General features: G+C 36.0%; 1 protein-coding gene across 1 annotated transcript; it reads left to right on the top strand.

The window, feature by feature from the left end:
- The first annotated feature begins 1736 nt into the window (after nt 1–1736).
- LOC141609305 (protein EXECUTER 2, chloroplastic) lies at nt 1737–11855 on the top strand. Its single transcript, XM_074428409.1, has 11 exons — nt 1737–2234; nt 4421–4537; nt 4617–4682; nt 6772–6878; nt 6967–7048; nt 7435–8130; nt 8515–8641; nt 8729–8898; nt 10168–10242; nt 10977–11069; nt 11464–11855. The coding sequence occupies exons 1-11, from the start codon at nt 1881–1883 to the stop codon at nt 11563–11565; spliced, it is 1989 nt and encodes a 662-aa protein (XP_074284510.1). The 5' UTR covers nt 1737–1880; the 3' UTR covers nt 11566–11855.
- The last annotated feature ends 15882 nt before the right edge of the window (nt 11856–27737 follow it).

Raw genomic sequence — 27737 nt, 5'->3', positions numbered from 1 at the left:
GGCATCCTCTTCTCTTGACTGCCTCAAGATTCGTGGGGATCATTGAGGGGTCGTGGGGGTCTTCATCATTGCCTATTCTACTTGTTCTATCTACTTAGGCCTTTAGTATCGGTCTCCTGCTTGTTGTTTGGTCGTTAGATGCGATCCATTTAGCCCTAAATTGCTCCATAAATGCAAGGTTAACATTCCTCTCCTACCAAGGACACAAAACCTCAAAGAATATGCAAAGTGGGAAGCTAAAGATAAGAAATGACCCTAATAATACATGCAAGAAAGCATAGGAACGAGGCTAGTTCGGGGACTAAAAGTGTGCAAATATGAGTCACATCAGTTGTGATGCCGTCACTGGGTTATATATGGATATGGAGATGTGGTGGTTGGAGACTTGTGGTTGCGTGCTTCATTGATGCATTGCATATTCATATTCACATGTCTCGTGAGTGTTTGTATGTATTATTGAAACTGACGTTTGTTGGTTATGTTTAAACTGTCATCTTCTTTAATTGGGGTGCTTGTGATGAACCATATGATATTTCCGGTCATATGGGGAGCAGTTTGAGCACAGGTTTGGACTTAGTGATGAACGGGACGGGCCGAGCCACGAGCATTGGTGTCCATTCGAGTTGTCACATGCTAGTCGACATAGATTTCATTAGAAAAGTTGTAGTAGTCTGAGACTTGTATTGTATTATTTATTTATGTAATTCATTAAACATGAACTTTACATATACATAATGTTACTTAATTGGAGTTCCGATTCACTGCCTCGGGAAACCGAGATGGTGACATTCCCGATTACATGGGCTGGGGCAAGAGGGGGTGCTACATTTACAGTTACTGTTGGTGTTATTGCTGCTACTATTTACTATAATTACTCTAATTCTATTGTTTAGTTTATTTCTACTCAACCGTTGGTTGACTTGTTTTCTGTCTTGTATTAATTGTCACCCAATTTTCAATTGGTGACCTATTATAATCCATTCAATAATTTCCGATTGAATAAGGAACAAATAAATTAGCAGGTGTAGATTAATTTCTGTTGTTGTTGTTGTGAGTTTGGATGGCCGGGGCATGTGACATGAGTTCGGTCCGAGCTGTTATGATTCACCTAGTTGTTTTGTGAACATTAACTATTTCATTTTGTCACTTGTACTTTGTACTCAGTTATCAGTTGGTTAAGACTTGTAATTGTCCAGTTTGAGACCGTTTTTTTTTATAATTGATGTAACTTTTATTTAAAGTACCTTTGTATTGTTTTATTTGATATTTATTATCTTGGGAAATCGAGATGGTAACAACTTCATTTAACTGAGAGTGTCTTATTAAGGCCCTTGGTTAAACGGGAGTGTTACAACCATTAAGAAATAACCAATCAAAGAAAAATCACCTAAATTATAAGTTTATTTTTTATTCACCTCCAAAAGGAGAAGTAGATATTTACTACTTCTACTTTTTACATAAAGAACCAAATAAGCAAACAAAAGTTGTATTGACCAAACATATAAATTTTGTGAAAAATCACTTTTACAAAAGTATGGCCGAACAACTAAAATTTTTTCGGAAAGTAACTTGTGAATAAACTCCTTTTAAAAAGGAAAAGTCATTTTCCATAAGAAAGGCCAAACAGCACCAATGTGTCATAAAGTAGGAAAAATAGGACACAAGATGGACCACGAACTGAGACGGGAAATCTGCCCTCCAAAATACAAATGACTAATTGACTATCGTACAAGTACAAGTACAAGTGAGAGAACAGTGCATCATATCTCTCATTCCGCAAAGCCTCCCTGAAGTCTGTTATCATCATCTCTCTCTTCCTATCTTTCGTCACGAACTTCAAGTGACACCACACAAACAAAAAAGCTCAAAACTCAACAAAAATGGTGGTGACAAACCCAATAACCATGGAGCGTGTAATCCCACTTCCCCAAACAACCACCATAGCCACTTCATTCCACCCTTTCTTCAAAAGACACAATCTTTATCCTAATTCCATCACTCTTGCTTCTACTAATACTAGTATTAGTCTTAATTTGAGGCATTATTTTGTGGGTCATCATAGGTTATTCAATAATAATAAGAGTTTAAGGAACTCTAATTATTGTTGTGGTTGCAGTATTAGTAATTATGATGACGCTAATATGGGTGTTGATAGTAGTGATTGGGATTGGAATAGATGGACTCGTCATTTCTCTGAAGTTGAACAGGCTGAGAGTTTTTCATCTCTTCTTAAGGTATTCATTCTTATCCCTCTTTTTTCTCTATAATTAGCGCAATTTGCAGGAGCCCTTGAAGCACTGGGGTAATGTTATTTTGTTGATAATTGCTGGATTTTGACTATCATAATTACTTGCTGATTGATGTTTCTACTACATTTGCTTTTGAACTATAGCCATCTTTGCTGCCTGTATAGGGTATTATGTTCCGTGTTTTGGACCTTGCCGTAATCCATTTTCAGGGCACTCATTAGGAAAAGTTCTTCAAGTTGGAATGACCATGTACTTTATTCATAATGGTATCTATCGTTGACGGTTTTGAATCATGTTAGCCAACCCCAAATTGATTTTAGAATTGGGATTATCGCTCTCTTGTATACACCCTTCTTGGGGAAAGTTCTTCAAGTTGGAATAACAGACATGTATTCCATTTCAATTTAGAGCCATATACTTCATTCATAATGGTATTTGTCATCTACGATTTCAAATGATACAATCACGTCCAACCCCAAATTGATTTGAGATTTGGGATTAAGGCTTTCTTGTTTTTGCATATTCTATATTCATCAATTCTTTAGCGTTGTTCACAGCAAAAGATTGCAAAATTGATTACTACTTGCTACAAAATAAATAAATAATAGATAGTTGGGGGTAAATTGCACATATGAAATTGCCGGAAATTTAAAATAGCGGGGGTGGAGGATTGTGTTTGATGGTTGTTGGGTGGGTGGTAGTAGATGTGAAATTGCCGGAAATTTAAAATAGGGTCGATTTGCACATAATGTCAAACGTTTGGGGGTAAATTGCACATATGAAAACGTTTGGGTGCAAATTGCACATATCTCCAAACGTTTGGGGGCAATTTGCTACTTTCCCGGTAATCGTGGGTACTCCGTAGTATTTTTAAGGAAGTAACAAGAACTTCGTCTTACTTCTAAAAATAAATTTGCATTATATGATTATATCAGGCTTCTTACTATTGTTTTAATTGCTTTTTGTGCAGAAGTTCCTTCAATTACGTCTACTTTTAGCTGCCTAATTCATTAGTTCAGATTATTAGCCCTTGATAATGGTCTACTGAAAGCAGACTTTTAACTCTTGGGCTTTACTACTTACTAGTATATTTAAGTTAAATCTTACTAGCTTCTTTCATTTTCACTTGAAAGTATGTCATTTCATAGGTTCACTCGCCATTATTCTTCTATGCAAGGTTTTTGTAAGATGTATATATAATTTTGATTTAGATTTTTCCTGGCCATAAGTCCCTGCACCTTGTAGAAACATATTTTTGTTATCTGATATATTAGGTAAGCAAACCATTGGGGCTTTCAGTGGAGTTAGAGCAATTCATGCGTACTGATTTGTTAAGCACTGACCCCTTCTATATGGCTAAACGAACTGTGTTTGATTCATCTCACAACACTGATACGGTAGGTAAAGAAAACGTGGGGGCTTTCGGTGGACATAGAGCAATTTCAGCACACTGATTTGTTAAGAATTAACTCTTATGTGGCTAGACAAACTGTGGTTGATCCGTCTTCTCATAATACTGACATGCCATTGTGAAAGTCAATGTACTTCACTTAAAACATGTAAGAAAACGGTTGAGATATGACATTTACCTCTTCGTTTTCTTATCGACTTTTTCATCTTCTATCATCTTCAGAACTCTTGTGTTTTAGTAAGTAGTAAAAGCAGAGGTAACATCTTTATCACAACCCACTGATCTATATTACTCAAACTCCTCTAGAAAGAAGTATTTGACATGGGTGCTTGATCCAAGTGTCGGGCTCAGCTATTTTATGGAAGTTAGAACATCTTTGCCTTAATATGGTGTGTTTGAAGTTTCATATCCATATTCGAGTGTGGAGTATCAAGTGAAATGCTTCCAAGAAATCCCCTGAAAATTTTCCCTGAATAGAAATTACTGACCTATACACACCAATACACCATCCATATGTCACATTTCAACCAAAATAGGCAAGTAACTTGTAACATACCATACTTCCCGTGTCATGGTCAATAACAGACGATTTAGACAATGTCCTCGGATGTACAGAGCAATATTTTAGAGAACTCATGAACTAGCCAGTAAAACTGACGAGACATTGAAACTTGGAAGCATTTCAGTTAACTTACTTGGATGGATAGCAGTCGACTTCTATTAGTACATAAACACTAGTATTATTTCTTTGTGTTTGTAGTTTCAGCTTGAGGAAGCAGTTGAAAGGGAGGACTTTCAGGAAGCAGCGAAGTTGAAATCTGCTATCGCAGAGGCTTGTTCAAAGGACACTGTGGCTGAGATAATGACGGAATTGAAGGTCAAAGAGTAGTTTACCATTTTGTTCTCAAGTGGAAACGATATGCAGAAAATTAAGTGTTCTTTTTTGTTATCTGCAGAAAGCAATTGCTGAAGAACGTTATCACGATGCCTCAAAACTGTCCAGAAATACGGGAAGCGGTCTGGTAATGCTCTAAACCTATTGAGTTGTATCAGTCTTGTTCTAGGTGAGCTATGATGTATCTGTTGACATGAGTCATATCTGCTGACATGAGTCATATCTGCTGACATGAGTCAACCTAGATACACTTTTCACCTGCTTTCCCCTTTAAACCACTAGATTCTTTTCAAGATGAAATCGCTCACACTTTTTGTTTTTTACTTGAATGAGTAGCATAAGGTTCATTAACTTCCTCTCTAGGGGACCTGAATTCGGTGAAAGACTACTTAAATATTAGTATGAACCTTGCAAATCTGTTAATCGTAGCTTGTTTCCATAAATGAGTACTCGTATTATTTAAGTAATATTTAGGGTTTTGAAAGTTTCAAGTGGAAGAAGTGATAAGCCTGACAAATGATCTAGCTATTATGCTTTGAAGGAGATATTGGCATGGAACATGAGTTATGGTTGCTATTTTTTTTTCGTGCGGATAATGGAACAAAAATAGATATTCTTATATAAATGGTGGCTTGTAGCATGAATTCCGTTTTGTGTCTCTGAAGAGTTCAAGACTGTTTTAAGTTGCCTATCGTTTGACCTAGCAGAGCCCATTATCAAAACGCTGTTTCTGATTGTGAATATTAGCTAGTTAGTAGAGCTATGTGGGATCCCAAGTATGATGGTGTTTACAAAGCATTTGTTATCCGATTTTAGTGTCCATTTTATTAAAGTCCGTGAGACATGTGACTGAGGATGGAAGTAGTTAGTTTATATTCCTCTAACCTTGCTCTTAGAGGTTTTTTCTCCTCGTTGTCAGCGTTTTTTCTATACTACTCTCTCCCATTTGAGTTCCATGTCCTTCCCCCAGTTATAAAACTACTTGGTGAAGCAGGTTAAATTTCAATTCTCTTCATTAGAGATTCAGAGTTGGAAGTATTCAGTACAGTATTTCGTTTTGTAAATAGGAAAGGAGTGAGCTGGAATGGCGGATATAAATCGATGGAAATAAAACCACTAGAGTATAAATCCAGTGCCATAGGAGGCATGGAGCCTTTGAGACACGGGTGTAAGGTTGTGGTACCATTGTCTTTAGTAAAGTATAGAACACATAGAATTGAGAACTTATGACTACTATCTGTGATGATTGGTGATGACCTTTAAGAGTATGTGATAAGTAGAGAATTTGCATCACTCTGGACTCTGGAGCATGGTTTAAAATCTCGGGCGACGCTTATTGTATCGCTCGAGATGTATCAGTATCGGAGGCGGCCGATACGACTTACGAGATATCCTGAGATGTATCGACTAAATTAAAAACAGAAAAGTATCGGCCGAGACGACCGATTTATAATCGTGTATCGGCCAACTCGGCCCGCGATGAACCCGATATGAACGAGTTAAATTGTACCGGCCAAATTTTGTAACGAAAAGTTCTTACAAATTGTATAGCATTGGTCAAATTAATTATTCTAAATAGAATTAATCTTAAATTTATGTGAAATAGCCAATAGATGATAAACTATCTACAAAAGCTTGTAAAATAAATGTCACCGCGATAACTGCGGCTCAAGGTGCGACGGCGGAGTTGGGGACCATTCTGCGATTGCGACCGATACTGCGATTTTAAACCATGCTGTGGAGTTTAGACTACATGTACTAATTATATCCATGCCGTAGATTTAGTATTTCCCTTATTGCCAAAACAATGAAACAGTACAATATCAACCAAGCATATAATAATCTTTCAGTTCTAAGATAGCTTTGATTCTGGTGGATGGAGTGTTGCTTGAGTAGCTGGGGGATTACCTTCCAACACAAAGGTATTGAGTTCAATTTCTCATGCTTCTTGAAGGGATCCTTAGTCCTTATCTCCCCCTTCCCCCATTATTGAATGAAAAATCAAATAGGCGAACTTGTATGCTCTTCTTTTTTATTGCGAAATAGCAAAAAGTGAATACATCGCAAAACAACAGTCCAAGCTTATTTTGAGGCACTTTGGTAAACTTATATGCTGCTGTACTCATATGGAGCATATCATATTCAGCCCTTGTTGATGATAAGTTAATAAGTTTGTCTTTAATCCTGTTTTTATCCCGTCAATTCTTCATTTACAGGTAGGATGGTGGATAGGTAGTGCAAAGGATTCAGGTGATCCATTTGGCCGGCTTGTACGTATAACTCCTGGTGTTGGCAAATTCATTGGCCGTGCTTACACACCAAGGTTAGAAGATGCTTTACATTCTTTTGGCTTCTAATTTGGAGACACTGAATGCTTCAAGTATATTTACTAGCTTCATTTTTTGTTACAGACAGCTTGTGACTGCCTCTCCCGGAACGACGCTATTTGAAATATATGTTGTTAAAAGCCTTGATGGTACATATGCAATGCAGGTAATCACTCCCCTCCTCTAGGGCATGAGTTACTTCAAGTTACAACTACATAATAAATCCATACTTGATGACTTGATGTGTGGTTAAATAGTAATACGACAACTGACAGTTGATGTCACAACGGAGGCTTTTCTTATCTTTAAAGCTGTTATTGTTACCAAGCCAGAAGAACCAAGCAGACTTAACTATGTTGAATGTCCCAACTTTTGTGGTTTACCTTCCTATTATCAGGCTTGTATGAGACCTATAATCGCTCTTCTAAATTTTTATACTTCCAACACCTTTATTCAGTTGGGAAGATCTTCGTTGAATTTAAATTTCACAAGTGGCCATTCATATTTTGTTTTATACTTTTATGCTGCGGCTGAAGGTTGTTATTATTGCAGGTTGTGTACTTACAAAGATCAAAGGCGAATTTGACCAGCTCTGCCAGTCTGCAACCAAAACCCACAAGGGAATCACCAAATGAGGAGTCTGAAAGTTCATCTACCGTAGATATAGATGCTGAGACTAACCAAGATAAATCAGAAAGACAAGATGAAAAAGTTTTGAACATTGAAGGAGCTACTGAGGAAGGAATAAAGAGCGTGATTAATTTTCTCAAAGACAAAATCCCAGGATTGAATGTTAAGGTCATGAACATTAGTGTAGCTGACGAAACTGCAGAGGATAGTGATGCTGTGAAGCAGTTGACTCAGGGAGGTTCTGAGGACGATACTGAGGATTCTGACGATGGAAATGACGATTTGGATGAGACAGATAGTGAGGACAACCGACTCGAAATGGAAGACAATAGTAATTCCATTGAAGATGGGAAGGATTTGGACATGAAAGTTTTTATTGGTGGGATTGTCCATAGCGAGGATGATGTCTCTTCGAAAGAAGAGTATGTCCGAATGGCAGGTCAAATCAGGGATGCAAAGAAAGATTCCTTTATACTACACGTTCCTGGTATACGTAAAAGTGCAGAAAGTGAGGCAGCTGATTACAAAGTTGCTGCTTTAGCAGCTCAAGGTGCTTCCGAGCTCATGCCTGCTGATGTGGCTAAGGCATTTTTGGGTAGTGATAAGTTATCACCAAAGGTGAGCTTAAACTCAGGAGTTTATATCCTTTGGTGCTGATACTCTATGTTAGATTCGGATAGGAGTGTCGCTCTTGGCTATTATAAAAAGATCCTTGTGTTTTAGGTTTAAAAAGAAATGTCTAAATGTCATACTCATGTCCGGGTATCAGGTGTCAGAAGCTAATATTTAGTTTGAAGAGTTCGAGTAATATAGCTTGCCATAGCCCACAGGACATAATTGCTCACTAGTATTTCTATCATTTCAGTTTCCTCGTATGTCCAAATTCCATAGTACATTACAGAAAGGAAAACAAGAAGAATACTTGGCTTTTCAACTGTTTTAACACTACTATGAATTTCAAGTAGTGACATGCTCTTGCTGTTTTTATTTTTTTAATCTCAGATTTCCAGAGACGTACGGGAAATCGTCAAGCTTGCGGTCAGTCAGGCCCAGAAAAAGAATAAACTTTCTGAATATACAAACTTTGATAGGATAAAGATTCCCAGAGGCAATTTGGACCCTTTTGATGGTAACTGTGCCTTACATCTTGGAAGGCAATTTCAACTATTCTTATTGGAGAAACCTTACCCTGATCGTAATTCCTATTGGCATGCAGGATTGTATGTTGGTGCTTTCGGACCGTATGGAACTGAGATAGTTCAGCTAAAGCGTAAGTTTGGTCGGTGGAGTAGCGGGGATGGGTTGGAAAAATCTTCAGATATGGAGTTTTATGAATATGTTGAGGCCGTGAAGCTTACTGGAGATCTGAATGTTCCTGCTGGCCAGGTCTGTACTCTCCCATTTCACTGACAACGTTTATATGTTTTTTGAAATGATTTTTTATCAGAAAGTACCCAACATTTAGGCCATGTGCAAATATAATACCAAAAGTTTTTTTTTTTTTGTTTAAAGGTACCTATAATTTACATTTTTTTTCGAAAGGTACCAACTAGTTTTCCATAAAAAAAAAAAAGTTAAAATTTTGTCTTGACTTGATGGAATACGGTATTTAACCCTAAGTACCTAACTGATCTCTTATCCACCCTCCACCACCATGACCACCTTCCCTCCTCCCTAACTTCAACCAGCTTGTCGCTCCTCCTTCCCTCCTCATAACCCCCATCCAACATCTCTCCTCCTTTCTTCCTCGTACCAACCTTGTTGGTGTGGAACAATCTATTCACTGTCAACATACTTCCATCTCCCTTTCCACACCAATCATCTTCACTCTCACCACCACTCCCCCACCATCTAGTCAACCCCCCTCGATTTTCCCTTGTCATTCCATCTCCCTACTCTTGCACATTCTATCTTCTCACGAAGATAACCTTTTATCCACTTTAATTGTTTCTTCTTCCCTTTCTTACTTTGATTTTTATCCCTTTGTTGCATCAACTTCGAAGTTCAGTGGTGGCGAACAATGGCAGCCGATAAAGAGTAGTTGAAGGTGGTGGCTAAGGAGGATTGGGAGAGGAGAGGGTTAGTATGGAGGTTTGATGGAGGTACTACTGGGTTCAATGTTGGAACCTAAGAAATGGTTCGAAGGGTTGTAGGATCGTTGTGGGTTGTTGGGTGAATTGGTCTGTGGTGGTGGGTTTGTTGGTGGTTTAAGGGGTGGTTTGAGTCTGGGTTGATGTGGTTGTTGACCATGCAAATATAATACCAAAAGCAGAGCTAAAATATGCAGAGTGTGGCTTGATTGTGGTCATGGTGGATGTTTACATGGTGTTGGTTAAGGAGGATGAAGAGACGGAAGAGGATGAGGGGAGGGTTAGGATTTGGCTTGTAATTAAGAAATCGTATTGTTTTAAGTTCTTAGAACAAAAATCATGTTTTCAGTTAAGTCAAGACAAAATCTTGTCTATTTTACGGATCAAAAAAATCATAGGTACCTGTGAACAAAACAAAAAAAGAATATTTTGTAGGTACCTTTGAACGAAAAAAAAAAATTTTAGGCATCATCTTTGCAGATACCCTAAAAGTTACGTACCTTTTGACAAAATATTTTTTTTCAAACTTGCTTTATTTTCCTGATATATACCTTGTGCAATTTAGGTTACGTTTCGCGCTAAAATTGGAAAGGGAAGTCGCCGCTCTAATAGGAGCATATACCCGGATGAACTTGGAGTGGTAACATTTCTTGTCCTTAAATGTTTCTAGTATGCTCCATGTTACTCATACTCTTTATACTGCCTTGTGTATCATGACCGACCCTCAACCAGCCACACTTGAACACTTCATTTTATACTACTTTTCATAAAATAGCAGAGTAGACACCAGGGTTTTAAATCTCGGCCGAGACGTATCGTATCGCCCGAGATGTATCGGTATCGGAGGCCGCCGATACGAGATATCCCGAGATGTATCGGGTAAATTGAAAAGAAGAAAGTATCGGCCGAGACGACCGATTTATAACGTGTATCGGCCAACTCGGCCCGATACAGCCCGCGATGAACCCGATATGAACGAGTTATAACTTGTACCGGCCAAGTTTTTTAATGGAAAGCTCTTAGAAATTGTATAGCATTGATCAAATTAATTATCCTAAGTAGAATTAATCTTAACTTTATATGAAATAGTCAATAGATGATGAAATATCTACAAAAGCTTGTAAAATAAATATCACCGCGATAATAGCGATTCGGAGCGCGACGGCCGAGTCGGGGACGATTCCGCGACTCCGTTACCGCGACCGCGATCGCGACCGATACCGCTATTTAAAACCCTGGTAGACACATTTGTACACAACCGTGCTATACGTAACATTGACTAGGTTTCTAGTTAATCCGTGCAAGAAATTTTGAGAACAGTTAGCCTGGTCAACCTTTTCTGAAATATTAAGACCTTTAAAAAAATTCTTGAAGGTCACAAGTTATAAAGGGCAAGGAAGGATAGCAGAGTTCGGGTTCAAGAATCCCAAGTGGGTTGAGGGAGAACTACTCCAGCTAAGTGGCAAGGTACGTTTAAGAATTTCTCTCTACGAGCATTGCTTCCGGAATTCGTCATTTGCCCCTCTTCTTTCTCTTTCCATTTTATGCTTTGTGAGTTTTGGTAATCGTGTCCAATTCTAATGGGGGCAAAAACTCACTATTTTTTAGGCTTTGGATATGATGGAATAAGCAAAATGACTCATTAAATTGCTTTGTGTTTTGTCAAGTAGTAGTTTATGTATTTTACGACGCGATTTTAGTTAGGAGTCATCCAAAAGTAGTTTCTATGTTTTTATCATAAGGGTAAGGTAGTGTACAACCGACCCTCTTGTCCCCGCTACTGGCAGGAGCCATTAAGACTCCCTGGATAATGTCGTCGTTGATGAGTTGTGGCTTGTGGGTATTTGTTTTGATGATGCAGGGTATAGGACCCTACATCCGGGGAGCAGATCTTGGATTTCTCTACGTTGTGCCTGAGCAAAGTTTTCTCGTGATTTTCAATCGGTTAAATCTACCAGAGTGAACTGTTTGATTGTCAACTCTATTAGAATAGTCATCGACCCGAAGCTGGGATGATATTACCTCAGCCTTCGCCCTCAATACTCCGTCAATAACTCAATACCACAGTTTTGTAAACATGATTGCACTTACCCATATAAATCAATAGATATCTGTTTGTTATAATTACTACTCCCTCCCATCCAAACCAAAGGTTACATTTGACTTTTTGGCACTATTCATGATTGTAGATAATCTTTGGTATTATTAGTAATGTATAAGAGAAAACATAGTCATGTGAGATCTTGTTTGATTCATCGTCTTGAATTCTATACGAATATCAAGTTTTATAATTTTTAATAATGTATAACTAAAGATATTCACGTTGCAAAATGCACCTCGGCATAAGTAATAAAGTCAAATGTAACCTTTGGTTTGGATGGGAGGGAGTATTTACTCTTAGTGTTTTTTCATCGCTTTTCTACACTACTACAGTTGCTAGTGAGGTAGATTAACACTCCCTAGGCAATGATCCAATCACGTCAATTATCGAAGTTAACATGCTCCAATCTCAGTATACCTGTGTTACTTTAACACAACTAGTTTAATTGATCAAGTCGCCGTAAAAAAATGATATTCTCGATTAGGTTACTAATAGGCATGTGGCTTCCGTTGCACAATCTTATCTTATATATATATATACTCCCTCCTATTCTTCTTTTTCTTCCCTTTTGGATGGGGCACAATATTTAAGGGAGTGAATAAAATATGAATTGTGAATTGGGTGGGGTTTGGTGATAGGAGAGAGGAATGAATAAAATAAGGAATTGTGAGTTGGATGGGGTTTGGTGATAGGAGAGAGAAATGAATAATTATGAATTAAATAAGAAATTGTGAGTTGGGTGGGGTTTGGTGATAGGAGAGAGGAATGAATAAAATAAGATTAAAAGTTTCCAAAAAAGGAAAGGGGAAGAAAACCTGAATAATCCGTTTTAGGAAATAGGGAAGAAAATAGAGAATAGGAGGGAGTATATATATATATATATATATATATAGATATATAGATATATAGAGGCAAGATCCGGTGAGTCCACCTATATATTTGAGTCCATGAGTCCATAAAATAATATCACGCACTATACAATACAATATCACGAATTTTTTTTTTTCAAATTTTTTTGGAAATTTTTTTTTTCAATTTTTTTTTTCGAATTTTTTTTTTTTCGAAAAAAAAAAATTCAAATTTTTTTTTTCGAAATTTTTTTTTTCGGAAAAGTTTTTTATTTATTTATTTATTTATTTATTTATTTATGTAAACTGTGATATTGTTTAGTATAACGTGTGATATTGTATTACAAAACACTATCACGATTTTTTTTTTCGAATTTTTTTTTTCAAAAACTTTTTTTTTTTCAGCTGTAATATTGTTTAGTATAACGTGTGATACTCTAAGCTGTGATATTGTGTAGCATAACGGGTGATATTATATTACAAAATAATATCACGATTTTTTTTTTTTGGAGTATAAGCTGTGATACTGTTTACTATAACGTGTGATATTGTATCATGGACTCACGGACTCAAAAAGATAGGGTGGACTCATGTGATCCTAATATATATATATATATATATCACAAGTTATACTAAACAATATCACAAGTTATACTAAACAATATCACGCGTCATATTAAATAATATCACTCTTACTAAACCAGATTCGGCCTCTGTTATTAACTTCTTTTCTCATACTTTTTCTTACACCCATCAGTGCTAGGGTCGGAGCTCCGACAAATACCATCATCCTCGTGCACTTTCCCGCTGGTGAGTCGATTTTGGCGGCGTGTTCGTCGGAGTTATTGCATATTACTTCTTTTATATTTTTTCCTCTCTTATTCTCTTCTTTATATTCGCCTATTTCCTTCATCGCCGATTCGCCGGCGATGAGACCCCTAATTTAACAGCGGCGGCGTTGTTCTTAGATGGAGGTTAATGGAAGAAGGATCGCTGATTGTATGTTAGTGAGGGGTGGTAGCGATGGTCGTTAGACGGACTTGTGCGCCGTGGTGGTTGTTGTTGTGGAGGTGAACGTGCGGTTGTGGGTCGTGGGTGGTGGTTGTTGGGGAGGTGAAGGGGTGGTGGTGGGCCGTGGGTGGTTGCCGTCGACGAGTAGTGTCACTGACAATAGTTTTAAGCCTTCTTTTTACTGTTTTCGTTGTATATTTTCCGTGATATTGTTCAGTATAAGTAGTGATATTGTTTCGTGTAGTGTTCGATATTCTTGTGTATAGGCCGTGATACATAAGTGGACTCACGAGACTCAAATATTTAGGTGGACTCACCGGATCTTGCCTCTCTCTCTCTCTCTCTCTTTCTATATATATATATATATATATATATATATATATATATATATATATATATATAGAGAGAGAGAGAGAGAGAGATTGAATCATGTGAGGCACCCTTCTTAGGGTGAGGTAATTTGGACACCTTCTAAACCATTGGATCTAAAAACTAATAACGCACTGAGATGATTCCACGTGTCTCGTACAAAACCAAATCTAACAAACACCATTCACGTCATACTTCTTGATTACTCACCGACTCCACAATATTCACTTTCTATCTCTTTATCTCGTCTTCTCCTCCGTCACTTTTCTCCTCTCTTCTCCGAAATCGACATTCATAGAGAGAGAATAAGTGTCGGAAAACAAACAAAAAAATTCATGATTTAGGGTTTTTGTGATATTTCCGCAAAATATAAACCCTAGAATTTGGGGAAAAGAGATGACGGATGTTGTACTACACATCTATGATGTGACGAACAGTGGATCCGAAAAGACGAAAAACACTATTTCCAACATTAATAAGTTCTTCAAAGATGGTATTGGTTTTGGTGGAATCTTTTCATAGTGCTGTTCAGGTTTAATTTTGTTTCCATTTTTGCTGTTTTTTTCATAATTTTTGGATTTTGTGCTAAACCTAGGGTTTTATTTTCTGTAATTTGTGAATTTTGTTTGATATTTTGTGTTGTAGTGGATGCGATTACGATTGTGTTGTTAATTTCAGCTTAATGTGTAGAGGATCTATGATGTTAAGTAGTACTCGAAGAATGTAGTAATTTGTGTTGATTTAAATTAGGAAATGTCGTATTTTGGTGTTGATTCGAATTTTGCGTCTATTAGTAAGTGTGAGTTTCTGATTACGGAGAGTGATTTTGATTTATCGAGGCGGAATGTGCTAATATTGAAGTATTTCTGGAGGTATGCAATGGGTTTTGTTGAGACGAGTTCATTGGGATTTGAGATTGAAAGACGAGCTAGTTATCAAGGTTTTGAAGTTATGATCGCATTTTGAGCTACATTTTTAGAGTTTAGACAGAGGAGATCAAATTTGAAACTGAGATTTAATACTTCGTGGAGTGAGCTTAGAATCTGAAGCATGTGAGACACGGGAAGTGCTTAGCCGTGAAATATCTCGTCTTTGTTCTAACTTGGTCCTTGTATTATCACGCAGATGCTTGTCTATGAGTTCATGCCAAATGGTACTTTAGAGGATTGGCTTTCTGGTATATAGGGGTGATGCATTGACTATGTTAGCATTATTTCTATACTAGAGGTATTAATTTTAAAATATCTTTTCTGACTGCTTTTGTCTCATTAGCTTACGAGCTTTGAGAATCAGGGAGTACTTTCTGCGCTTTTCTAAAGATCATGTTCTCCAGCAGCTGGGTGCTGCTTACGCACTATAGATGGTATTAGCCTGATTTACGATATTGTGCAGCTGAATCATCAGCCCTCCTTTTCTCTAGTTATTATTAGAGAATCATAAGTGTTTCCTTTATTTTCCTGCACCTGTTTGAGAATTTGGGGCACTCTCATGTAGAGTACAACATTTTGTAAAATTGGTGTTTGAAAATAATATTGCTTGATTGGACTCATCTCTAGCTGCTTTAATATCTTTAATGTGGAAACCTCCTGCAGATGATGGAGAGGAGATCTCTTTCCCGCTCTTGAAAACCTGTTTCTTTTCACCAACAGGAATGCCCCATTTTTTTTTTTTTTTTACAGATTTTATTAATTTTCTTAGAAACTTACCGAGGGAGTAAGATGCTATTGCACCAAAATTTTCAATCCCAAAAACTATAGAATTGAGAAGCTGAATTTTCCCTCCATATGACAAAAGATGGTTAGTGCAGTGGTCAACGGTCTTGAATTTTAAGAATAAGGGAGTCATGCAAACATTGCAAACATTGCAAAAATTGAGAAGCTGAATTTTCCCTCCTCGGTAAGTTGTTATTTGTCTACTTTCATATCGGATTTGGCCATTGTCGTCTATTAGCTCAAAAGGTAGAGCAATGTGTTATTGCACATGGTGTGGGTTCGAGCCCCACATAGACGAACATATATAAAGCACTAGTTACACTTTGTAGTAACATTAGTTGTTCTATGTGGTAACAATAATTATCGAACAAAGTGATGCTAGCTAAGAATAACACTAGTTATTTGATAATGTAACATTGTTTCGTATATATAATAACACTGTTTATTTGATAAAGTAACACTTATGTTACATATATTGATAATAGAAGCTCATGTAGGAATTGAACCTACATCCTTTGTGCAATTGCACAAATGCTCTACCAATTGAGCTAATGAGCTAGTTTAGTAGAAACTGAATATTCCACCAACACACTACAGTTGATGTAATGGCCACAATATAAGTTTATAAGTCACCACTTCACCCGAGTATTCGAGTCATATGTTTCTCATGTTATTCCAAAGAGCATGTAGTGTTATTCCAAAGAACTTGTCATGTTATCACATAGAGTAACCGTGTTATTCTATTAACTTGTTACGTTATTCCATAGAGCCAAATAATATTCTGTGACACAAAAGCCAGGTATTATAACACAATATCCTATTATGATAACATAGTTATAGTTACGGATTATAAAGCGCGAAAAACCAATTCTATTGATCTGAAGACAAACTAGTTCCGTCGATGACCGTATAAGGCACATTATATGCATTTAAAATCTGAATAAGGTACGAGATTCACAAAATAAGGTCTGAGATTCACCAAATAAGGAAAAGAGCAAAAAAGGTGATTTTAAGACCAAGTTTCACAAACAAGCTCTAAGATTCATCGAACAAGGTCCGAGATTCACAAAACAAAGTTTGAGATTCACCGAATAAAGAAAAGAGCAAAATAGGTGATTTTAACCACTTATGATGATCAAGTTTCACAAAACAAGCTTTAAGATTCTTTGAATAAGGTATGAAATTCACAAAATAAGGTTTGAGATTCACTAAATAAGGAACAGAGCAAGAAACGTGATTTTAACCACTTATGATGACCAAGTTTCACAAAACAAGCTCTAAGATTCACTGAACAAGGTCTGAGATTCACAAAACAAAGTCTGAGATTCACCTAATAAAGAAAAGAGCAAAATAGGTTATTTAAACCACTTATGATGATCAAGTTTCACAAAACAAGCCTTAAGATTCACTGAATAAGGTATGAGATTCACAAAATAAGGTTTGAGATTCACCAAACAAGGAAAAGAGCAAAAAAAGTGATTTTAACCACTTATGATGACCAAGTTTCACAAAACAAGTTCTAAGATTCACTGAACAAGGTCCGAGATTCACAAAACAAAGTCCGAGATTCACCTAATAAACAAGCCCTAAGATTCACTTGAATAAGGTATGAGATTCACAAAATAAGGTCTGAGATTCACCAAATAAGGAAAAAGGCAAAAAAGGTGATTTTAACCACTTATTATGACCAAGTTTCACAAAACAAGCTATAAGATTCACTGAACAAGGTCTGAGATTCACAAAACAAAGTTTGAGATTCACCGAATAAAGAAAATAGCAAAATAGGTGATTTTAACCACTTATGATGATTAAGTTTCACAAAACAAGCCTTAAGATTCACTGAATGAGGTATGAGATTCACAAAATAAGGTTTGAGATTCACCAAATAAGGAAAAGAGCAAAAAAAGGTGATTTTAACCACTTATGATGACCAAGTTTCATAAAACAAGCTCTCAGATTCACTGAACAAGGTCTGAGATTCACAAAACAAGGTTTAGAATTCACAAAATAACCAATTCCTACATTCACAAAATTTCAGTGGAGCTCATCGCCAATTTTCAAAGCATATTGTTACTATTACATGTCGTCTTAAAGATTCAATTAACCAATTCCTACATTCACAAAATTAGGTATCTTATTCACAAAATCGACTTAAATCATAAACTAAACCTTGCAAAACATTGCAATACAAAATCGAGCCATATATTCCACCAAATCGAGCACACATTTTCACAAATTAAAACTGAAAATGAAAACAATAATTTAAACATGAAATTATACAATAATTATACAAAAAATGAAATACCTATTTCTATAGCAGTTTTATCAAATTGTATTGTGATATCTACAATCACCATAACAATCAGAGCTCCAAAATCCTTAAAAACATTGTAGTATTTAGTTGGAAACATTGAGGTTAAGGAAATCACTCAAATTTGATCAAAATCGTGCCTTATATGATCAATTTATTAGTGAATTAATGAAATTGTATGAATATGCTCAATTTCGATCACAATTATGAAATTACCTGAAAATTAATTGAAATCTTCTTCTGGAATTGCTAAACTCAAGTTGTTGTGTGTTGTTTTGATGAATCTACGAACAACTTCAACGAAAATCGTTGCAATTGATTTATACTAATTCGATTTTTTGGAAACGCGATATTTTTGTAAATTTGCGTGATAATTTTCTGATTTATTTTTGTGAAAGTCCCATAAATCACAAAGAAAGTGTTGTGCTTTTTGTGATTTATTTTAGAGAGAGAGAATTAGGCCAAATGAAATGATTGAGAATGGCCCAGCCCATTGAACAACTGAAAATCAGTTCGTAAGATCAGCCTAATGAAAGAATTTGGTGAGACCGGCCGCCTCGCCATAATGAGGTGCCTCACCGGATCCGGCCTCTATATATATATATATATATATATATATATATATATATATATATATATATATATATATATATATATATATATATATATATATATATATATATATGTGCAAGATCCAGGTGAGTCCATCTATATATTTGAGTCCATGAGTCCATAAAACAATATCACGCACTATACAAAACAATATCACGATTTTTTTTTTTCGAAATTTTTTTTTTTCAAATTTTTTTTTTTCCAAATTTTTTTTTTCAATTTTTTTTTTTTTTTTTTTTCAAATTTTTTTTTCGAATTTTTTTTTTTTTTTTTTTTTTTTTTTTTTTTTTTTGTAATTTGTGATATTGTTTAGTATAACGTGTGATATTGTATTACAAAACAATATCACGATTTTTTTTTCAAAAACTTTTTTTTTCAGCTGTGATATTGTTTAGTATAACGTGTGATACTGTAAGTTGTGATATTGTGTAGCATAATGGGTGATATTATATTACAAAACAATATCACGAATTTTTTTTTTTTTTTTTTTGAGTTTAAGCTGTGATATTGTTTAATATAACGTGTGATATTGTATCATGGACTCACGGACTCAAAAAGATAGGGTGGACTCATGTGATCCTAATTCTCTCTCTCTCTCTCTCTCTCTCTATATATATATATATATATAGAGAGAGAGAGAGAGAGAGAGAGAGAGAGAGAGAGAGAGAGAGAGAGAGAGAGAGAAGGATTCTCATAAGGCCCTTACATCTTATGAGTCCCTAAGTGTTTATAAAGACCTTAGGATGGAAGGAATGGAGGGATGAGATTACATCTCATTCAAGGGTCACAAATGAACCTCCCTAATCTTCCTTCCTAATTGTGTATAACTCCTCCTAATTTTGTACAACTCTTCCACCATTCTAATCTCCCTACCCACTTCCTCATTATTCATTCTTTCACACTTCTCTCATACACTCATTCTCTCTCATCTTTCTCTCATTCTCTCAAAAAAAAAAAAAAAATCAACAAAACAAAAAAAAAAAAAAACAAAAAAAAAACCAAAAAAAAAAAACACCACCACCATAACAAACCACCTTTCCACCACCATTCACCACCACCATACCGTCCTCCCTCCTTTACTCCACCACCATTCACCACCACCATTCACCACCACCATACCGTCCGACAACCACCCCCATCTTCCGCCACCGGCTGTCCTCTCTCCTCTCTTTCTCGCCCCACCACAACACCACTGCAACCACAACAACAACAACACCAGCCGGCCTCCCTCTACTCCTCCACCACCACCACGCATCCCACTCTCCTGCCCATTCCCCTCCACCACTCTCCTCGCTACCCCCCTCTCCCACTGCCAACCGCCACCGACACCTTGCCGCCGTCTCCCTTCGCCGCCGACACCTCCTTCTCCTGCTTTCAATTTTTTTTTTCTTTTTTCTTCCCAGATCTGGGCTGTGTTCCCTCCCTGCTCTTCCTTTCTCACTTTCTCCTTTTTCCTTTCTCCCTCCCTGCTCTCCCTTTTTCCTTTTTTTCGTCACTTTTTTTTCTTCTTTTCGTCACTTTTTTTCGTTCCTTTCCTTCAATCAGTGTTTGTTTTTTTGTTTTTTTTTATTGTTTATTGTTTTTTATTATTGTTATTTGGTTTTTGGTTATTGTTATTGTTATTTGGTTATTTGGTTTTATTATGGTTTTTTGTTTTTGTTATTATGGGGTTTTTTTGGTTTTTGTTATTATTTAATTTTTTTTTCAGATTTAATATTTGTTGATTAATTACGATTTTTCATATTTATTTGGTTTTTATAAAAGTTATACTATTTACAACTAAAGTTATACACTTAAAACATTAAAGTTATATTATTTACGACTAAAGTTATACACTTAAAACATTAAAGTTATACTATTTACGACTAAAGTTATATTCTTCAAAAATTAAAGTTATACAATTTATATTATTTTGTTGTGTATTGTTATTTACTTAGTTTTTATTTTTTTTATTTCAAATATGTCTTATATTACATTTTGATATTTAGATAATGGCTTTATTTTTTCAGATCTAGTATTGTTGGTTTAAAGTTAGTATTGGTGGTTTTTAGGATTTCGGTTATATATTGGACTAAAGTTATACGATTTTGGATTAAAGTTATGCGATTTTGTAGTAAAGTTACACAATTTTGGATTAAAGTTATACAAATATGGACTAAAGTTATACATATGAAGGACTAAAGTTATATAAAGATGGACTAAAGTTATACAAATATGGACCAAAGTTATACAAATAAGGACTAGAGTTATACAAAAATGGACTAAAGTTGTACAAAGATTGACTAAAGTTATACAAAAATGGACTAAAGTTATACAAATATGGACTAAAGTTATACAAATATGGACCAAAGTTATACAAATAAGGACTAGAGTTATACAAAAATCGACTAAAGTTATACAAAAATGGACTAAAGTTGTACAAAAATTGACTAAAGTTATACAAAAATGGACTAAAGTTATACAAATATGGACTAAATTCATACAAAAAGTACTTATATAAATTCCAATTAATTTATTTAAATGGATTAAAGTTATACAAAAATGGATTAAAGTTATACAAAAATGTGCTAAAGTTATATAAATAAGGAGAAAAGTTATACAAAAAATGGGCTAAGGTTATACAAAAATTGCTAAAGTCATTGAAATTATACACATTAGTCCTTATTTGTATAACTTTAGCACATTTTTTGTATAACTTTAGTCCATATTTGTATAACTTTAGTCAGTTTTTGTATAATTTTAGTTCTTATTTGTATAACTTCAGTCCATATTTGTATAACTTTAGTCCAAAATTGTGTAACTTTAGTCCATAATAGTATAACTTTAGTCCAAAATTGTGTAACTTTAGTCCATAATATTATAATTTTAGTCATTTTTTGTATAACTTTAGTCTAAAAATCGTGTAACTTTAATCCATAACAGTATAACTTTTGTCTAAATGTAATTAAGATTTGAAACTAACACAAAGTCATTGTTGTACATAATGTAAGTTAAAGTTATACATAATGTCAGTGGAGTTATACATAATGTCAGTGAAGTTATACATAATATCAGTGAAGTTATACATAATGTTCATTGAAGTTATACATAATATCGGTGGAGTTGCACACAATATCATTGAAGTTGTACATAATGTAAATTAAAGTTATACATAATGTCAGTGAAGTTATACATAATGTTGATTGAAGTTATATATAATTTTATAAAACAAGAGGTTGGAGTTATAAACATTGAAATTTGAGAAAAAAATAAATAAATATACATTTACATTTAATTACTAAAACTGAAAAGTTTATATAACAAGACGAATTTTAAAGAAACGACATTTGTAAAAATAAAAAAGTATATCACCAAAAATAACGATATTTAAAACCCGAAATTTTTTAAAAAAAATCGTATAACAAGAATATATTTGAAAAGAATAAGTAACAACAAAAACCAACAAAAATTAACAAATAAAATAAACCGACCCCAAACAACAAATTTAACACAAAATCTGAAAAGAAAAAAAAAAAAAAGTGACGAAAGTAACCGAGACGCAAAATCTGGAAAAAAAAACGTGTTTATAGAATTTACCGACGGCGGTGGAGGTGGGTGGCGGTGGGGGTGGGCGGTGGGTGGTGTCGGGTGGGATAGTGGTGGGTGGTGGTGAATGAGGAAGAGAGGAATGAATGATTTATTTGGGTTTTTTTATTTGTTTGGATTTTTTGGGTTTTTTGATTTATTTGGATTTTTTGGGTTTTATTTATTTATTTGGGTTTTTGGGGTTTTTTATTTATTTGGATTTTTTGGGTTTTTATTTTTTGGGGTTTGAGAGAGGAGATGAGTTGTGTGATATGTGAGAGAAGTGGATGGGAGGAAAAGAAGTTATAGTGAATTAGTGATTAATTAGAAGGATTAGTGAAGGAGGAGAGAATGAGTGATATTAGTCCATAAACACACTTTTTGGAGGTTGATCTTGGCCATCCATTTTCACCATCCAAGGGCTCTTAATAGAACTTATGGACTCAAATACATATGTTGGCCTTAGTTGATCTCTTCTCTCTCTCTCTCTCTCTCTCTCTCTATATATATATATATATATATATATATATATATATATATATATATATATATATATATATATATATATATACACACACAAGAATATCGAACACTACACGAAACAATATCACAGCTTATACTGAACAATATCACGCAAAATATACAACGAAAACAGTAAAAAGAAGGCTTAAAACTATAGTCAGTGACACTACTTGTCGACGGCAACCACCCACGGCCCACCACCACCCCTTTACCTCCCCAACAACCACCACCCACGACCCACCACCACACGTTCACCTCCACAACAACCACCACAACGGCGCACAAGTCCTCTCACGACCATCGCTACCACCCCTCACTAACATACAATCAACGATCCTTCTTCCATTAACCTCCATCTAAGAACAACGCTACCGTCGTTAAATTAGGGGTCTCATCGCCGACGATGAAGGAAATAGACGAAGATAAAGAAGAGAACAAGAGAGGATAAAATATAAAAGTAATATGCGATAACTCCGACGAACACGCTGCCAAAATCGACTCACCGGCGGGAAAGTGCGCGAGGATGATGATGTTTGTCGGAGCTCTGGCGCTAGCACTTATTGGTGTAAGAAAAAGTATGAGAAAAGAAGTTAATAACAGAGGGCGAATATGGTTCAGTAAGAGTGATATTATTTAATATGACGCGTGATATTGTTTAGTATAACCTGTGATATTGTTTCGCTGGACTCACGGACTCAAAAAGATAGGGTGGACTCATGTGATCCTAATTCTATATATATATATATATATATATATATATATATATATATATATATATATATATATATATATATATATATATATATATATATATATAGGGGCGGGTTCGAGTACGAACTAGAGTATGTTACGAACCGTACGAACCAACATAGAAAAGAGCAGGTCAAACAAAATAAGGAACTACGTGGCCCACCAAACAAAATAAACAACAACCAGGCCCACCAAACAAAATAAAGAACTGACATTTGAATACAACCGAGTATTATTTCTCCTCAACCCTTAAGTTTCAACTGTCTATATACTTTCCTTCGACGGCGCTCCGATGCCGGCAACGTGACGTAGCTTTGACGCCGGCCATCACTATGTCGATAATCTTGCTTATCCTCCTCCCCAAGAACCAACCCACTGCTCCAAAGACTAACTCTATCATAATCTCGCCGTCCATTATTGTCTTCCCATCGCATCTCCTACTCTGACGAGTTTGTTAGTTTAACCTTCTACAAATTTGTGATTTTAATTGTCGATCTACTACAAACGAAGTAGTAATTTTGAAAATTAGTTGTGGTGTAATGTTGTGATAGGGGATGTCCTCGTCGCGGTTTGAGGTGGTCGGTGATGTTACCGTTACAGGTTTAAGCGACTGCCGGGATTAATGGCGGGGACGGGGCTCGTTGTAAGGTTAGTTCAGGGATGGTGGTGGTGGTGCTCAGTAGTCAGTAGGTGTTATGGTGGTGGTGGTGGTGTCAGTTAGGTGGTCGTAGTTGATCTTTAATCGTGTATACACCAAATACCAGCTCGGATACACAAAGTATTACTACTAGATACACAAATCGATTTGTATATCCAGTAGTAATACAATGTGTATCAGGTAGTAATACCATGCGTATCCGACAGAAGAGAAAGAGGGAGGGTGAGGAGTAGAAGCGTTCCCGTTAGGGTTGGCAGAGGTTTCCAACTGGAATTGAATGTTCGGTGATGGCGAACGAAGGTTGAGGGTATTGGGTAGGGCTGTGTGAGGAGTAGAATAGTAGTCACCGCATGATTTGTTATTGGAGCGATCTAACTGGTGAGTGATTACTTGTAAAGAGTTCACTTTTTGCAATTTAATAGGAGGTTCTCACTTCTCAGTAATACAAGTATATTCAGAAGACTCTCACAAAGTGCCCTTAATAACATTGGTTTTGAGTCAAATATGTCATTGTGTGTGTAATTAAGCGTGAAATTTCTCTTTTTCGTGTTGACTATTGAGTATTGCTTTGCATTATGAACAATTTGGTAATCTAAGGAAGTGTATCTAGTAAGGTAAAAGGGCGGATCTAGCAATTTAAAGGAATGTATCTAGCAAGGTAAAGTAGTGTATCTAGCAATCTAATACTCACTTCACTTTCGAATACTCACTAGACGATAACATTTTTGCATTGCCATTCTCAATTTCGCCTTTCTCTTATCTAGTGGTTGTTTGCCAACAAAAAATTCTTTTCACTTCCTACTCAGTCCTGAAAGTCGGTCCTAAAAGTAGTAACATTGCTAAGTTCAAGCTACAACACTCGGAAATGTACTCATCAAATGCAATGCATTATGAAAATACACGAAATTAGTAATCTAGCAAAGATGAAATTAAACGATAAATAGCTAATGAACTCGAACATAATTGTGTTGTGCAGCTAGTCTTTATGATTTTGAACATAATTGTGTTGTCCGGCATCGCTCCCGCCACGAAACAGACCTGCAATACTCTGCCCCTTTACCTTTATGATTTTGAATGCCATTTGGTTTAAACATTCGACAACATGATAATTAAATCTGTCAACATAAAAACCATATCATGCAATCTAAGGTTAACGTTACATTGTTTACTACCAAAATATCCATATTACTACTTCAGATACACATGGTTTTACTAACGGGTAAACAAATCGATTTGTGTAGCCGGTAGTAATACAATGTGTACCTGGGCTGGTAATTTTTGTATCCACTGCCACAACCTGCGACACCACTTGATCAATCATCCCTATGACCAATACCGCACCCAGATGACCACCAGCACATCACTCGCGATAGCCCCGAACTTCTCATGTGACCTTTCATTCCATTTCTCGTACCACAAGCACATTCACCGCCACAATTTTTGAGATCACCCAAACCCACATTGCTGCCCGTTTAACACCACACAACCAACCACATAAAACGTTACGAACATGCTGCTACTCCCATCATTTTTTAATTGTCCAGATCTACTAACCTGAAATCCTTGGAAAAATTACCAACTATGGAGGAGTTCCCATCTCAAAATCTCCTGCAAGTCGCTAATAACATCTATATGACTTGTGTTTTTCATATGGAGGTTAGGTTAAACTCACAAGAAGACACACGTATGTTGGAAGTTAATGAAAATGAGGCGTGCACGGAGAATCGTAGAGTGGGTGACGGAAGCAATGATTCTGATAGCAAATTATCTTGTGTATCTACAAGTATTAATTTGTGTATACGGAAGGATTAGCTTGTGTATCCGTCACCCAACTAAAATACCATAGCCCACCACTACCACCACAAAATCCCAGGAATCCACCGCCACCGCACATCAACCTTACCACCACACTCTCATTACTTTCCTCCTCTCTTCTTCATCCCCACTAATCGTCATCGGATCTCTGGGTATGAGGCGAGCCAGTAGAACGTTCATTTATACAAACCTGTAGAACACATCATAATATAAGACGGTTCTTTAACACGACACAAATGAGGCGAGCATCTGACATATGTGAGATTCTAACTTGTTAACTTAAAATCTTATTGTATGGCAGAAATTTCAACATGAGTGTCACTTTGATTTTACAACTATGAATTAGAGAATCACAAAACTTAAGTAGTGTAAGCCAGCATCGTCTTACCTAGGCTTCATGTTAGGATCATCAGCAAGAGGAAATATCTCGCCAACATCCAGCAAAGGGTAGTAATCCAATGCCAAAAATAGCTAACACCAACCACTCCACCAAACATTAGCGACATCAACGCAACCATACCGACAATATCATCGGCAACCTCGGACTATTCCGGCATCGCTCCTGCCACGAAACAGCCGCGACGAGCCCTCCTCTCTCCACTACAACACAAAACTCTGTCAAATAACAAATCACATCATGCCAACAGGCCTCCATGACCACAATAGGTTTCTTTTTTTTAAAAAAAAAATTGCAATTCAAATCATAGATTTATGCAAAATGAAGAAGAAATTTTAAAAACTAACCACACTAATGATATTGTTACAAGATTTCAAGTCAAATAGATTCCATTTCAGCCGAAGATGACTTTAATTGTGGTGGTGGTGGTGGTGCGACTAGAACAAAAACAGTAATTCATCCATGTTTTAGAAATGTCATAGTTCAAAAAGAGAAAATAATCCTCTAGCTACTTTGTCTTCGAAACATTACCTGAATTCCTTAACAAAGGCAACCTTTCATCCGTGTCTTTCTCAATAACTTCTTTCGCCATTCGCTCCAAATTTGTTGGTCCATAAGCCGAGCTACAATACACATAGTACAGTAAATTGAGGACATTTAAAGAAGCCATAAGGTAATAGTAATAATCCTAGTGACCCTTGTTCACATTGTATCAGCTATGTTTTCAAATGCTCATATCTAGAGTTTTAAATGGTTAAAATTTGTGTTCTTTATATGTATAAAATCTTGAGAATGTCATCTTTCTCATGGAGTTGGAATGGTCGAGTTTCACCGAGTAGATTTTTCCCCGCAAGCCTTCAAAGACTGATACGATTTCATGCCTCAGTAGCGACAAACCAGACATGTCAGCACTAAACTGTTCATAGCTCCCAAACTAGACACCGTCTTGGGTTAATTTTTTTGGAGCTGATATATAACTCATTTACCTTTAATTTGGCATAGGGTAGGCATCCTGGTTCATCCTAAGGCAGTAGTTGTGCCATCTGAAATTCGCCCTTGAATGCTGAATGTCTACAACTCAAAGCGCCATATCTCGAGTTATAGGTCATTATCCTGGTTCATCCTAAGGCAGTAGTTGTGCCATCTGAAATTCGCACTTGAATGCTGAATGTCACAGCACAGGTCAGGATGACCTGCTACCACTCAAAGCGCCATATCTAGAATTATAGGTCATTATTGTGGGTGATTCTTATTGGAGCTGATATATAACTCAACTAGCTTTGATTTGGTATATGGGTCACCTCTTGGTTCATCTTGAGTCAAGAGTTATGCCATTTGAAAGTTTGAGTTACTAAATAAAGTTGAGTTATATGTCTGAACTAGGCAGTGTATAATATCCGAAGATAAGCTTAATGTCGAATCTGAAATAATGGACCTAGGAACAAGCATGAATTTGAAGGAGAAT

This window comes from Silene latifolia, chromosome 1 (assembly GCF_048544455.1).
Source record: "Silene latifolia isolate original U9 population chromosome 1, ASM4854445v1, whole genome shotgun sequence".
NCBI lineage: Eukaryota > Viridiplantae > Streptophyta > Magnoliopsida > Caryophyllales > Caryophyllaceae > Silene > Silene latifolia.
The sequence above is the reverse complement of the archived record's forward strand: the minus strand, read 5'-3'. Positions and strand labels throughout refer to the sequence as shown.